At 41.1% G+C, this 15,216-nt stretch overlaps 1 protein-coding gene across 5 annotated transcripts in view; it reads right to left on the bottom strand.

The window, feature by feature from the left end:
* Positions 1-15,216, bottom strand: part of LRCH1 (leucine rich repeats and calponin homology domain containing 1) — a 215,359-nt gene that overhangs the window by 42,789 nt on the left and 157,354 nt on the right. For all 5 annotated transcript variants that reach the window (XM_027557224.1, XM_027557225.1, XM_027557227.1 and 2 more), the window contains exons 9-13: positions 14,500-14,627; positions 10,449-10,516; positions 8,783-8,869; positions 3,949-4,038; positions 3,813-3,849 (exon numbers count right to left, since the gene is read on the bottom strand). In XM_027557224.1, coding sequence (XP_027413025.1) covers positions 3,813-3,849; positions 3,949-4,038; positions 8,783-8,869; positions 10,449-10,516; positions 14,500-14,627 — 410 coding nt within the window. The remainder of the gene's footprint in view (positions 1-3,812; positions 3,850-3,948; positions 4,039-8,782; positions 8,870-10,448; positions 10,517-14,499; positions 14,628-15,216) is intronic.

The following is a 15,216-nucleotide window of genomic DNA, read 5'->3' as shown; positions in this document are numbered from 1 at the left end:
ATTCCTGGTCAGGGAACGAATGGAGAAAGAAATGGCAACCCACTCCAGTGTTCTTGCCTGGAGAATCCCAGGGAAAGGGGGAGCCTGGTGGACTGCCGTCTATGGGGTCGCACAGAGTCGGACACGACTGAAGCGACTTAGCAGCAGCAGCAGGGAACTAAGATACCATAAGCCTTGCGACATGGCCAATGACAACAACAAAATCCCATTGATCCGCCCTATAAAAAATTTGGTGATAACTAATATAAACATGTTCATACGTATCACCAAACTAGTAAAAATTTAAGATGTCTATTCCTATTGTTGAGGACTGCTATTAAAAAACATTCCCAACTGTGACAAATTCAAGGGAATAACATATTTTTAGAATAAAATGTCATTGATTTCCCTACCTAATTAAATGTCTTAACTGCTAACAAGTAAGTTGCAGTTTTGATTCTCTATCAGAAACTCTGTTCTCCAATTTTCCCTGTGCTCCTCCACCATCCTTCCCCACTGGACATTTATTTATGTATAAGAGTATACTTTGTAGTTCTTCCTGGATGGATGCCAGTGCTACCCACACTTAATGGGGACAGTCAACTAAAGTGTGTTAAAAGGAAGAGAATGCGGTGTGCTAATTACAAGGCATTTCACAATCTTGGTCTCACCAATGTAACTGGGCACCAGCCTCTCTCGTGGTGTTTCTACGCTTCATGCTGATTCCGTCATGGCCACGCTGTCTTGCCCAGCACGGCCTCCTGGGACCCATCCAAATCCAAATCGCCCTTGAAATCTAGATTAATCTCTCTCTCCTTAAACTCTTATCCCTTCCCCTACTATCCCAGAGTACCTAAAACACCCAGGATTATGGGCCATCTCACAGTCATTTCTGCTTTCTCAATATCTATGGCTTCTTTCCTCCACAATTTTTAAAATGCCTTAAAAGTGAGGGCAACTTCATCTCCTTCCTATTCCAGTCTTGGGTGCTAAAAACAAGGCCACATCCAGCACAAGGACTCAACACAGACTGGCTAACTGATTGAAGACTCTGCTTATGAAACTGATTTCTTCCTGAATTGGGTGGAAGAAATAATACAGAAATAACCAGACCATAAAGGAGGGGCCCACTTAAGTTCCACATATCATGGGTACTGGCCTTGCTCATCCACCACTTTCTTCTCCATTCCTCCTTCTTGTGACTTTTCTTTTTCCACCGGAGCCAGAAATTCTCCCTCCCTTTTTAAAATCATGAAGACATATCTGTCATGGACAGAGAATTGCCCAAAGAAGGAAGATAAGGAATAAGAATTCCTTACACCAAACATGACTCCTTGTTCCACCAAAAAGGAAAAAAAAAAAACAAATTAACACTGTAAATCAGAGATGGAATGGAGATTTTTTTCCCCTAGAGGCTTGGTGTCTTCCTGATACTCCTAAAATCATGCACAGAGGAGGGCATCTATTTTACTGGTTCTGCAGGGTCTTCCCTGGTGGCCCAGTGGTTAAGACTCTGTGCTTCCAATGCAGGGGGCGTGGGTTCAACCCCTGGTCAGGGAACTAGGTCCCACATCTTAGTGAGAATCTCTGTGTGCTATGCGGCACAGCCAAAAAAAAAGATTAAAAAAGTGGGTCTGCAGCAGGATTCTACCATGGTCTCAAAGTATCTCTTCTCTGACTACTAGTTGCAAGGGGAAATAAAACAATACTCAAATGGTGGAGAAATCAAGTTCCTCGTCCACTGGGTGATCAAGTTACCATCACCAGTGAAGCTCAGACATTCACAATGTGCCTCTGAAGGTGATACCCTGAGAAGGACACCACGTCACCTGGGCAGCATCCCAGACAAGAACACAGAGACTCAATCTGATCATGAGGAAATATGAAGGATTTCTGTCCCACAAAATAAGAGGCAGTTCATTCTTTAAAAAAGAAGAGCACTATATTCTTTAAAATTTTAAGGTCATAAAAAATCAAAGAAAGGTTATAGAAATATCCAGAATAAAGGAAACTATAGGTACCTGACAACTATTGATTCTAAACTGGATCCTACTAAAGCGGAAAAAGTGCTGTGAAAAACGTCATTAGATCAATCTAAATATTTGGACTATGGAGAGCATATTAGACGAAACTATTTTATCAGTGTAAATTTATGAAGTTGATAACTGAAGTCGAGTTACATAGGATAAAATCCCTATTCTTAGGAAAGGTACATTGAGATGTTTAGGGAAAAGGACTATGACGTACAAAACTTATCCTTTAATTTTTAGAAAAAGAACTCTGGGGAGGAAGAGAGAGACAGATACCGCAAAAGTGGTAAAATGTTAATTACAGAAAATGTGGGTAAAAGGTTATAATTTTTTTGTAACTTTTTGCAGACCTCTGTAATTTTTTAACCTTTTATAATTATTTCCAAGTAAAAAGCCAAATACAAAAGTAAGTCTGAACAGAATCAAAAGGAGCATGTCTCAAAAGGAGGGCCTCATGAATTAGACCCAGGACAGCCTTCACCTAAGAGGCTCCCTGATGTCCCACTCCTGGGTCATTGAGTGACTCTCCACTTGGGGAGGAGGGAGTGCAGTGACTCTAAGGACAGAGCAGAGGAACAGTCACAGCTAAAGTCAGGTGTCCTGAGTTATAAGATGGATCCTAACTTACAGAAAATCAAGGAGAAGTTAGAGAGGTAGCCCACGCGAGTCCATAGTTAGCAAGCCTTTGAAATGGAAAGAAAACTCAATGTAATCCCAAATCACAATACTCAACTATGAAACCATATTCTCTAGGAACATGGGTTTTTAAACTATAGCTCTTTTCCTACTTATTTAACACAGAGACTTAGCTACTTAAGAGTGTGAGACTGCTTTACTATGGTACCTGTTCAGATAGCTCAAGCAACATAAGTTGGCTGTATTGAAATTAGCCATCCTAAACCCATTCAGTAAGAAGGGATGAAACAGGCTGTAACCAATGTTTTACTCCCATGTCACTGACTCAGACCTCTCTCTCTCCCCCCTTTTATCTTTGGGACCTTCCAAGCTTATCTCTAGTTTTATGTCAAAATTGCTTTCTCTGCAGCCACCTGAATTTTACCCTACATAGCTACCTAACCTGCCTTAACCTGTCCCCAAATTCCCCCATCAGTTTATCTTTGCTAGTCTCTTAATCCTCCTAGATGTTTCTCAAATCACTTACCCTTATCTTTAAAGTCTTTCCTAGTTTACATTCAGCTGGTCAGTTCATAGGCTGCTGGCACTGGCTGGTACTACCTCCAGTGTCCGACAGAGCCAGGTTTCCCTGTGGGTCTTATTTGCCATGGCCTGACTTAAAACTGTCTGACATAAAGACTTAGAGAATTCAATGGAAACAGTCAACTCTCATCTTCAGTGGGAGGTGAAATAGAATTGATAAGCAGGAAAACTAAAGAAGCTAAAAGTATAAAAAAATTGAAAACCAGATCTTGAACAAATCTGAATACTGATCTCACTAATGAAAGTTCTTGTTCAGTCACTCAGTCGTGTCTGACTCTTTGTGACCCCATGAACTGCAGCACACCAGGCTTCTCTGTCCTTCACTGTCTCCTGGAGTTTGCTCAAACTCATGTCCATTGAGTCAATGATGCCAGGCAACCATCTCATCCTCTGTTGCCCCCTTTCCCCCGTCCTTAATCTTTCCAAGCATCAGGGTCTTTTCCAATGAGTCAGCTCTTCGCATCAGGTGGCCAAAGTGTTATAAAGAATGTTCTACCCCATGATACATCTTGACAGAATATGGTAGCCACTCTTCAGCGGCAGAATACTGCACCAGAACTCTGGTTCATCCAAGAGCAGCCTTACCTCACATTCTGGAGACCTCTCCAGCTGTATTTTACCACTGTAGGAATTACAGAATAAAAAGATATAAATATAATTTAAAGCAAAAATATTTCAATGTAAAAAGAGAAAATATACTGTTATAGAAAAGTCAACATACTTTAGTGTGGAGTCCTGTAATTCCAAGTCATCTGCTGGGTCCACAGGGTAAAAGTTTACAACGCTTCTCTCTGTAATATCTGTGCTTAATCTAAAGAGTAGGGGAGAAAAAGTGTTACCAAATTACTGAACTTTAATAAATCCTACTGCTTTTAGTTATATACTTAAAAGTTGTGTTTATCATTAGAATTGAGTAATAAGTTTTATGGTAGAAATTTCAAACTATATAGTTTCCTCACCATGACTATATATATATTTTTTAAATATAATTTTCAATCTACTTTGGTATCAAAATCCAACTTATTTGAAATACAATAGTAATTTCTGATGAGGTCATAAAAGTCATAGGTAGCACACACTAAATTTTATTAAGAACTTAATCAGTTTGTAGAAACAAGTAAAATTTCTCTCTACTATATTGTACATACACTATACTACAGATATGTCCCAAGGGCATTTGTTTAATAGGAATATTAAAATAAAAAATTTCAAAATCAATTTTAGGTATGCATTTTATCTCTGAAATTTTCTTACAGTTTCTGAATTTCTGTAATTTTAAGAGCTGAATTTTTTTTAAGATCTATAAAACCAGGAATTTCTAAAAGTCATATAAAAGTTACAAAGCTATTTTAAAAGGTGGGTATGCATTCATAGTATACAATCCTATTGAAAATCATATCTAACCAACAATCAGAAATCCTTGAGAGAAGAAATCAACAAAGGCAAAACAGGAAAGCAATATTCAACTAAATTTTTTGATGTTAAGGTCGCATGAAAGGTAAAGCTCTAAAATTTAATCCTATGATCAGTGACTTGATTAAAACAAACAAAGCAATCTGGTTCAAGGAAATGAGATAAAGGGAAATCTTAATGTGTATATAAACTTTTTATGACTATTATTCAAGCAGCTAGAAATAACTGACCTCTTGAAGTGCCCTCTCTTTATCAGAAGCAAAGACAGGGCTCTTTCTTTATCCCTATTACACCGGCTCACAGACACATTATTATCAAGTCAGAACTGTAGCAGCAGAATATCTATTTCAGGACGCACAACAAAGATCTATAGCAGCCAAAGCAGTCGATTGCTTTAGGAGGTCAAATCCATAAAAGTTTTACAACATAATATAATTTTAAAATAACAATCCACAAAGATGCAAATCAACTATCCCCGGGACAGTTACTCAAGGCTATTTTCCTCCACACCCACCAACTATGCCGACTGGCTAGACATCCTTGGCAACTTATTGCCTCAGACCTTTCCAAGCTGGAGTGGTATCTCCAGATCCTCAGCTCACCCACTTCTCATGAAGGAGCCACACCCGCCAGGGCACCCCGATCTTACTCTGGGTTCCAGTCCCACATTCCCTGGCCACTGCTATTTCCACCAAACGAAGCCGTTCTTTTTCACTTTGGGGCTCACGTATTCATCTTGAATTTGTAAGCAAAGTTTACTGGAAACGTGATACAAAGTGTAAGAAGGCAGAAATATTAAAACAATATAAAGTTTGAGCCCAAGTGGGGGTCTTCTCTCTGCTACATCACGTCTTTGAGGCTCTATCTTGGACTCAAATTCCTTTCCCGTTGATAGGCTCACCCTTGGGAACTCCATCCATTTATAATACTGCTTCCATTACAACATATCTTATGAAAGTAACTTTTATTGTACTTTATTTATTTTTAAAATTTATCTGGCTGCACTGGGTCTTAGTTGCAGCATGTGGGATCCAGTTCTCTGACCAGGGATCGAACCCTGGCCCCTGCCTTGAGAGCTCGGAGTCTTAAACACTGAACCACCAGGGAAGTCCCTGAAAGTAACTTTTAAGTCTAAGTCTTGGAGCCCCAGACCTAAATATCTAGCAGCTGAATGGACACTATCACACTGCCACCTTGGATTCTATGCAGCAGGTCCTAAACTGATCCCAATATCCTCCTTCTCAAACTGGCTGCGCCCCATGGTTCTCCATCTCAGATGGAGACAGGAGGGGTCAGGTCTAAAACACCCTGGACTGTTTCCCTCCATCCTCACCCCCACTTCAAACAATCACCAAAGAACTACCACAGTATCTACTGCTGAGTATCTCCAATGTTTAAAAGTATAAATAAAAACCATAATTTAGAAACACTCAGAGAAAACTTCCATCTTGATATATTTGTTTCTAGTTTTAATTGTTAATGGGACCTGGGGCTTCCCTGGTAGCTCAGCTGGTAAAGAAACCTCTTGCAATGCAAGAGACCCTGGTTCAATTCCTGGGTCAGGAAGATCTGCTGGAGAAGGGATAGGCTACCCACTTCAGTATTCCTGGGCTTCCCTGGTGGCTCAGCTGGTAAAGAATCCGCCTGCAATGCGGGAGACCTGGGTTCAATCCCCTGGGTTGAGAAGATCCCCTGGAGAAGGCAAGAGCTACCCGACTCCGGTATTCCAGCCTGGAGAATTCCATGGACTGTATAGTCCATGGGGTCTCAAAGAGGCAGACACGAATGAGCAACTTTCACTATCCACTCATTCTACTTATATCATTGGGATCAAATTTTATGTACTTTTACACTTTTTAAAGTTAACATTATATAGTGAGCAACCTAAAATACATTGGAAAGTTTAAAAAAACGTATTGGTCACATACTTCATCTTATTAGGGACCATAATTTAAGTATCTCCAAACTGTTAGATCATTGCCTTTTCCCCAAATATTTGCTAGGAAAAACACCTCTTTCCCCTCACAACTGCTGTTCATGTCTCTCTGTCCCTTAGGATACATTTTTGGAATTAATTCAAAAGCTTTCTGTCTATTTTTAGGCTATGGCAGAAACTACAAGGATGCCTTCTGGAGAACGGTTCTGCCAGTGCACCTTTCCACCAGCAGTTATTTATTATTTCAAATCCTCACAACATGTACTTATAGCACATTTTACAGATGAGAAAACTGGGGTACAGAGAACTTATGTAACTCATCCAGGGTACCTGGTGCTAGAGCCGGGATTGCAACCAGTGTCTGGCTGACCAAGGCGTGTTCTCCTCCAGCCATACTATTTCCTCGCTCCATATAATTACTCTCTCTGTGTGCCTCTCTCTCTATCTCAAACTCCCTCTCTCTCTCTCACATACACACACACAGAAGCTCTCTTCTCCCTGTTTCCACCTTTCTCACTGACTGCTCTGAGTTAGAATGTGAAACTCAGCTTTTTAAGGAACACACCTCGATTAGGTGCTTACAAATAAGCCAGACTCTGAGCCAACCATGAGGGAAAATGAACACGCATCATCACATGTTAAAGCCACCGCTGCCTCCTACATATGAAATTAAGTCTCAGCTCCTCAACCCTGAATTTGAAGTCACAGCTGCATCACTCCGAACAGCTCCTCTGTGAAGTCCCACTCCTGGCTGCACATCAGAAGCACCAGCAGAACTTTTTAAAAAATGAAAATGGCCAGGCTCCCCGCACCACTGGCAGTGTCAGGCAGAGTGCCTGTGTTTTGAAACTTCTACAAATGATACTGAAGCACAGCCAGCATGGGAGATCACCTTTTCCGCTTGAGATTTTCCAAGTTTGTTCCACTCTTCTTGACCTCCATGCCTTTGCATGAGCTTTTAATTCATTCAGTCCAGAATTCGCTTTCTCCTTGAAAGTGCTAGCTGTTAAAGGCCCAGGTGAAATACTCTAAACTTCAGAAGGCTGGCTGAGCCACCTCCGCTTTTCCATCCGGAGTCAGGCATTCATTCTATCGCTTGTTTCCTTCACGTCAAGCCCTTAAATCCATTACACTTATAAATCACTACTCAAGGCAATGTCTGTTGTGGTCGTTTAAGTTCTTGGAAGGAAGAGCTGTGTCTTGTTCATCCTTATATCCCCCAACGTACACACTGCACATCTTTCCATGCTCTAAGCACTCAACTAATGTCAGCAGAATTGAAATGCTTTTCAAATCAATTGCTGAAGGTTTCCAGCCATGCTCAGCCTGACCTGTGAGTATTCCTTCAGAGCCAGGAACAGTGGTGGTGCACTCTCCCTGGCACTCTGGGACTCACTAATAACTCTTTCCATAAATTCTCAGAACCTGGTGTGATTTCTACACCCACCATATTACAAGACCACATCACCTTCACATTTAAATCCCCATAAACCCTGAACAGTTTACCAGGGATAACCTTTGGATCTATTTCTCCATCAATACTGCATTACTGAAAAATATTTTGTCCATGGGCATTCTATTATCTTCAGCTAAAAAATCAAAAACTATGCTGATTGCATATAGTGCCTATTATTGATAATGACTAATTCAATTAAAAAATTATCCCCCAAGTCTTTGGAAATATTTAATTTAGTTAACATACACTTGGCACCATATGTATGGATGACTGAGTCACTGTGCTATACAGCAGAAATTAAACACAGCATAGTAAATCAACTATACTTCAATAAAAATTTTTAAAAAGAAATAAATATGGTAGCACATGATAAATTAATACTTGCCCTTTTTAGAAAATCTCTTATATTTCTATATTCCAGGGGTTTAAACTTCATTAATATAAAATATGCACTTTGACTATTTCTGTTGTCTAAACATTATACAAAAATCACCCTATGAATTGCATGAAGGATGAATGAATTTCTAGAAACGACGAACAGGGGGTAGTTGATCTCAATCCCTCCAGAAGTTTGACTCTTTTGTTTATGCATCTTGGGAGAACAGACAGTTAAAACTAACTTTTCTTTCAGTGGTTAGTGGTGAGCCCATACTGTGCATTACAGATACTTAAAAAACTGAGAGAATGCACTCAATAAGTCAGTGTACTTCATGGACCCATGGAACCTGGGCCAGGGCAAGACACACATACCTGCTGGGATCTTGCAGCAAATCCACCGCTTCCCTCAGCTGTTCAATCATTGCTATATCGAGGTCCTGGTCTTTGGATGCACTTATTCTGCAGCATGAAACCAAGCGTGAGACTGAAAATGACCACTAGATCACGGATAGCACCTGGGTTTTCAAGAGCAAACTTCAAAAATCCACCTCACATCGCAAAAATGATTTTGACACACTGAGCATTTTAATGGAGATGTGTCAGAACTCTGTGGGGTGGGCTTCCAGAGTTGCTGGGGTGGGGGGCCAGCTTGGCTGTAAAACATATCAAAGTCTCTATGCCCCTGGGCCCCCATCTGCTCAACTGTGACACGAGGGCAACAGACAAGCTGAGTGGTTCTCAGTCCAGGCTCTTTAAGCAGTAAAATCATCTCAGGTGCTTTAAAAAAATGCCAGGTGTGATAGTCCCAAGCAGGCTGTCTAGGGCTTGAACATTTTATTAAGGTTTACAGATGATACTGATTTACAGGCAGAGTTGGGAACAACAGATGTAAGATTGAAAATGGGGTTTCCAAAGATTTACATAGTTTAAAAACTCTTTCTCTATAAAATCCATTTCCCTACAATTCTATGACTCTATAATCAAGCTAGTCCTCCTCCTCCTCCTCAGCATATCCAATGAATAGCTGGCTGTACTAGACAGTAATTTGAAAGGAACTCCGCAATATTTTTAAAAGGCAAGAGAGATTTGATCATGGTTACTGCTTTCCACTACAGAACATAAGTCAATGTCTTTCTATAAGTGGAGAAAGTTTTAATGATGAAGTAAATTCTCACTAAGAGGAAAACCCTCATGAAGTTTGATGGAAGGTCCAGGCCTATATGCTGGATCATGGAAAACAAAATCCTGGGAACCAAAAATCTACCCTATGCCATATGGTCCCAACTCAACCCCCTGCAAAAGGTTCACTGTCTTGACAGATCACTCATGCCCTCCTGCGTAAAGCTAGCCAAGTAAATCTTTATATGCAGTAGACTGGAAGGGATGGCCATCTGGCGTGAGATTCCTTGGGTTCAATCCTAGCCCTCTGTAACCCTGGGGCAAGATGATCAGTCTCCCTGTGCCTCAGTTTTGTCATCGGCAAAATGAGGGATAAAAACAGAATTTATCCCATAGGATTGTTGTCAAGAGGAAATGAGTTACAACCTGTGAAGTACTCAGGACAGTGCGTGGCATGTGGTATTTAACAAACATTAGCTAGCGCAACTATTAGACTTAAGACCAAGATCTCAGAAGTATATCGTTTTCTCAGGCCTTGAGGACTCTGGTGAAGGAAGCAGGAACAGGACCATATATCATTTTAAAAGGTCCATCTGTTGGTTGGTTCAGACAAAGGAAAGTAAGCTGAAATCTTTAGTCCAGCAATTCTATCTCATTTCCTGAATCACATTCTACCCAGAGCCTCATATCAGATAAAACTCACGGCCAGGGAAGGGGTATGACCTAGTACTGTGTGGTCCCAATACTATGACAATAAGCACCCATGGGTAAACTTGCACCCTCTGATCAATACCATTGGATAGGACTATCAGGTTGCCCAAAGAAAAGTGGCCCACAATTCTATCATGACAGAGCTGCTGTTCCACTTGTCACGTGCACTTTACAGGATGGAGGCTCATCCCCAGCTCTGGGTACTCACGTCCCCTCGGAAGGCCAGTGTGCGTCCTCTTCTATCCGTAACAGTTCTTCACAGGCCTCAGTCTTTTCCTATGGGACAGAACACACGGGTCTCCTGAAAGCCACTGGCTCTGATAGTCAGCAGTCTAAACCTGCCTCCGTCCATGTTCATGGCAGCACTACTCACAACAGCCAAAAAGTGGAGACGACCCAAGTGGCCGTGGATGGATGCATGGAGAAAATGTGGTCTAGACATACGATAGAATATCGTCCAGGCTTCAAAATGTAGGAAATTGTGATACATGTTACAACATAGATGTCCCTAAGGACAACATGCTAAGTGAAATTAATCAATCACGAAAAAAAAACACTGTATGATTTCACATACATGAGGTCCCTACAATAGTCAAATTCATAAAGACAGAAGGTAGAATGGTAGTTGCCAGAGGAGAGGGGAGAGAGATTGGGAAGTTACTGTTTAATGGGTAAGGAGCTTCTGTTTTACAAGATGAAAAGAACTCTGGAGATGGATGGTGGGGATGGTTACACAACAAGGTAAATATACCTACCGCTGAATTGTACACTTAAAAAAAACGGCTGAGATGGTAAGTTTTAGGTCATATGCATTTTACCACAATTAAAAATAAAAGACATGGAAGCCTGGTGTGCTGCAGTTCATGGGGTTGCAGAGTCAGACACGACTTAGCAACTCAACAATAACAACAATAAAACATTAAAATTTAAAAAAAGAGAGCCTGACTCTGGACTCTGGATAAGAGTCAGAAATGCAAAGCTTAACTCAATTCCTCATCGCCCTCTTAGCACCTCCTGATGTTGACAGATTCCTCCACTGAGCTTGTCAGTTACATGGAAATATGCATTCTACTGTTTGTGAGGACCGTGTGTGTGTGTGTGTGCGCGTGCGCGCGTGTGCCTGCGTGTGCTATTAAGAAAAAGGGAAGCATAAAGACTTAACGACAGAAAATGCCTCAAATTGCATCTGATGGTTTTCATGTGTAAAACATCCAGATTTCACTGAAATGCACCCCTCTCCTCTGATCCCAAAGAAGCGCTCTGGTGGGAATCTTTAGAAAGGCCTCTCCCCCTGTTGGAACTTCCATGCGCTGCTCTCCACTTTGATCTCCAACACAGAGAAATACTGCTTTAACTCAGCTGACAGCTAAAACGGAAGCCATCCCTGAAAGTGGGAACATTCCCCTAGCAAGCAAGGTACAACAGACAAAAGGCTGGTTTTCTGTGTCAAAGTTCTGACACATTATTAACTAACTCAGGCCCAGCCAACTCTCCAGATGTGTCATGGAGAACAAGTCTCATTCTAAGGAGGGATCTAGCTGCTTGATGTCAACCACTGGCTTGAAAAACACTGGACTCTTTTTTTTAAAAAAAAAAGAAAAACACTTAGATTTTTTCTATATTGATTACACATTTTGTGCATAATAAAAATCAATATATAAATTACTGCACCTCTATCCAAGTGATAGTGAAATTTATGGGTGAAAATACACAACCAGAAATAACTAAGAAAACATATTCTTGTCTCTTCCTATTGGGTTTCAACTATAGGAGCCATGGGTATTTCCTTCCAAGTTTCAGTTTCACAATAAAAAGTAGCCAATATAAAACAAAAAATGTATAAAACATCTATTTCAGTACTTTGCTAAGTTAGATGGCTATACAGTCAATAAACATTATTCACTGATTTGGTACTTATGAATTTATCTACTATCTGAAATCTATTTGTCACCCCAAAATCAATACTTGTGGTGATTTTGTAGACACATGCAGAGCCTGGTGAAAAACCAGAGTCCCCAACCCCAACATACACTTCCGCAGTTGAGGCTGAACAAGGGGAGGTCACCCATGCTTTTTTGTTTCAGCTTTCAGACTGTAAAAAAGAGTCCTTTTCAGAGTCTACTTAGTATCACATTTTCACATTTTGACGCTTTTCTTTGATGATTTTGCATTTAAAATGCCCCCTAGCGTAGTACCAGAGTGCTGTCTTATTATCCTAAGCATGAGAAGGCTATGATGTACCCTAAGGAGAAAATACCTGTGTTAGGTAAGCTTCCTTTTCTGCATGAGTTACAGGGTCTTTCTTGGCTGCAAGTTCAATGTTAACAAACCAACAATCCACATTAAATAAGGTGTCTTGAGGCAGGAACACACATAAAACCAGGTTATGTACCAACCAGCTAACAAATATGTGACTAGAGGCTCGTAGGAACCTAATCCTGTATTTCCAATGGGAGCAACAGTTCAGGATTAGACAATTCAGTGTTTGAGGAGACTTTATATAACAGAACTATGTGAATGAGGATCAACTGTAGTTACAAAAGCACAAGATGCTACTTCAGTGAAGGAGAGGAGACACGATTATACAAAACACAGAGCTCTCGATGGTCGAGGGCTGAGTAATTCAGTACACTGGATAGCAGTCAAACACACTCACACTTTACAACGGGCCTGATTTCGGTGTACAACTTTTCACTGTAGATTTAGGTTTTGTTTTACTGTTAGAGTTCTCCACCTGCCAAGAGAAGCCTCCTGCAGGAGTGTTTACTCGGGAAACATCTGGGGTAGATTTCTACACTCAGCTTTGTTCCCCTAGACTCCGCCTACAGGACCCATTCTGTACAGAAGCCATTTCCATGGGCCCGGTGCCTCCCGAAACCTCTAAATCTAGGAAACCTGCTTTTCTGAAACAACCTGCTTTTTAAATTTTATTATCACTTTGACTGTTTTCTTTCAGGGCTTCCACCATTAGACCCTTAACTTGAACTGTTTATAAAAGAAAGACCAAAGCCCATTTTTCCACATTTTTGTGACAGACTTGTCTCAGAATTAACAGACAGGCATCAAATGTGGGAGTGTCCTGTGAGAGCCACCCGCTGGAGAGTCACAGTCTGAGATTCTCACTTTAGGAGAATGCCTGGCAGGGTGGGATGCTGGATGCTCAGCAGGGGTTGGGGGACTCCTGCTGTCATCCGAATAAGCAGTGATGAGGCTCCACTGAAGCCACATCAGAGCAGGAGGAGGACAGAAGGAGGCAGTGCGGGTGAGAGAATTTGAAATAAGAGCTGATGGATTAAATATACAGAATAACGAATTAGGTTTTCTGCAAATGTGTGTCATATGCCAGGATCACTGTGTTGGCTTTGAGCACACCCAAGTCTCCTACAGTGTACCGTTCAGCTGTTTTTCTCCCAGTTCCCTCGAAGGTGATGCTCGGAGACATTCGTTTAGACAGAGCCCAGCCATCCTAGCACCATCCTCAGGAAATAAGGACCAGCACCTGAAGACCCCAGGCCTGACTTTAACACGGCAACTCAGAGACCACCGTCTCTCACAACCCACAAGGTATCTGAACTAAACCAAAAGGATTATCTTCGTGATCCCTGGGTGCCATGACCAAGGCCAAGCACTGACAGGAACAAACCAAGGCACGTAATCCTGTCACAAAGTGGAACCTTAACCGCCAGCTTTGTAAAGGGCTGGTTTTCCCCCCATTGTTGCCGCTCCTCTGATGAAGGTTCGTCTGACAATTTAGTGACTTCATCCAACCTTTCAACATCTCAGCGCCACTAACCCTGCTCAGGAATAAGTGACCTCAGAGAAACCTTCCTAAAAAGGGAACATATTCCTCTAAAAGTCTTCATTTTTTCTCCTTTTACTATAAATACGCTCTCAAGAAAAGCATTTTCCTAGGATACATTGAAAAGCACGTGAAACTTCGTTTTAGCTTTTACTGGATGGTCACAGCAATTCTGATAAATTTCCTGATTTACCTGATGCACTGACTGCTGGAAAGCTTAGTAATTTCCGAATACAAAAGAAAATCATACATAAACACAGATAGGCATGGATGGCAGGGATCAGGTCCTCATGTCAGCAGACAGACACACAAGGCATTGAGAAGATGGTACAGAGGCCTGAGGAAGGTGGCAATAAGCTGAGAGTGAAGGCGATGGGTTGGAAACCTTGAACTTAAACTCTAAGGCGCCAAACAGAACTCAGTAAGTTAAGAAATTATTAACAGTTGATCCTCAACTTGCCTTCCCGTAGTTTATAAATTCCGAATGGAGCACATCTGTTCCGTGGGAAAACTGGCCTCTGTCTTCTCCTAAGTTGTCATTGTTACTTACAAGCGAAGGCACTGGCTGAAATTCCTGATGAAATCCCCCTGTTAGGAAAATAAAAAGAGAGAGACAAAGCATGATTTAATAAACAGATGAACTAAAACACAGATGACTCTAAAATACATCATCTAGCTTCCCAATCTTCTCCCCGATCTCTTCTGGAGGCATATGGTGACCCAAGTTTTATCTTCCCTATCGGATGTGAGGACAAGGTGAAAAAAAGAGAAAGAAGGGGAATAAAAGTAAAAGAAATAGAAAACCCCAAATCTAATCATCAAGGCCTCTTGATCTAAAGCAGTGGGATGGGTGGGGTGGGAGGAAGGTCCAAGCGGGAGGGGATATAGGTACACGAATAGCTGATTCACTTCGTTGTGCAGCAGCATCTAACACAACTCTGTAAAACAATTATCCTCCAAAGAGTAACATTTTTAAAAGTCACAGCCTCTTTATGGTTTAGTTTCGTATGACAGAATCTGCTGTAATTTTTTTTAAGGAACAGAGAAGACAAAAACATAAAAGTGGACTTTTTTGCACTCTCAGCAACATGTGACAAGTAAGTATTTCAAATTCAAAATTCAGTGAACAGTTACTGAGCAACTACTAAATAAACGGCAGGTATAATGCTAAACATTC

This window comes from Bos indicus x Bos taurus, chromosome 12, assembly GCF_003369695.1.
Source record: "Bos indicus x Bos taurus breed Angus x Brahman F1 hybrid chromosome 12, Bos_hybrid_MaternalHap_v2.0, whole genome shotgun sequence".
In the NCBI taxonomy this organism is placed as follows: Eukaryota; Metazoa; Chordata; class Mammalia; order Artiodactyla; family Bovidae; genus Bos; species Bos indicus x Bos taurus.
This window is presented reverse-complemented; position numbering and strand designations above follow the sequence as displayed.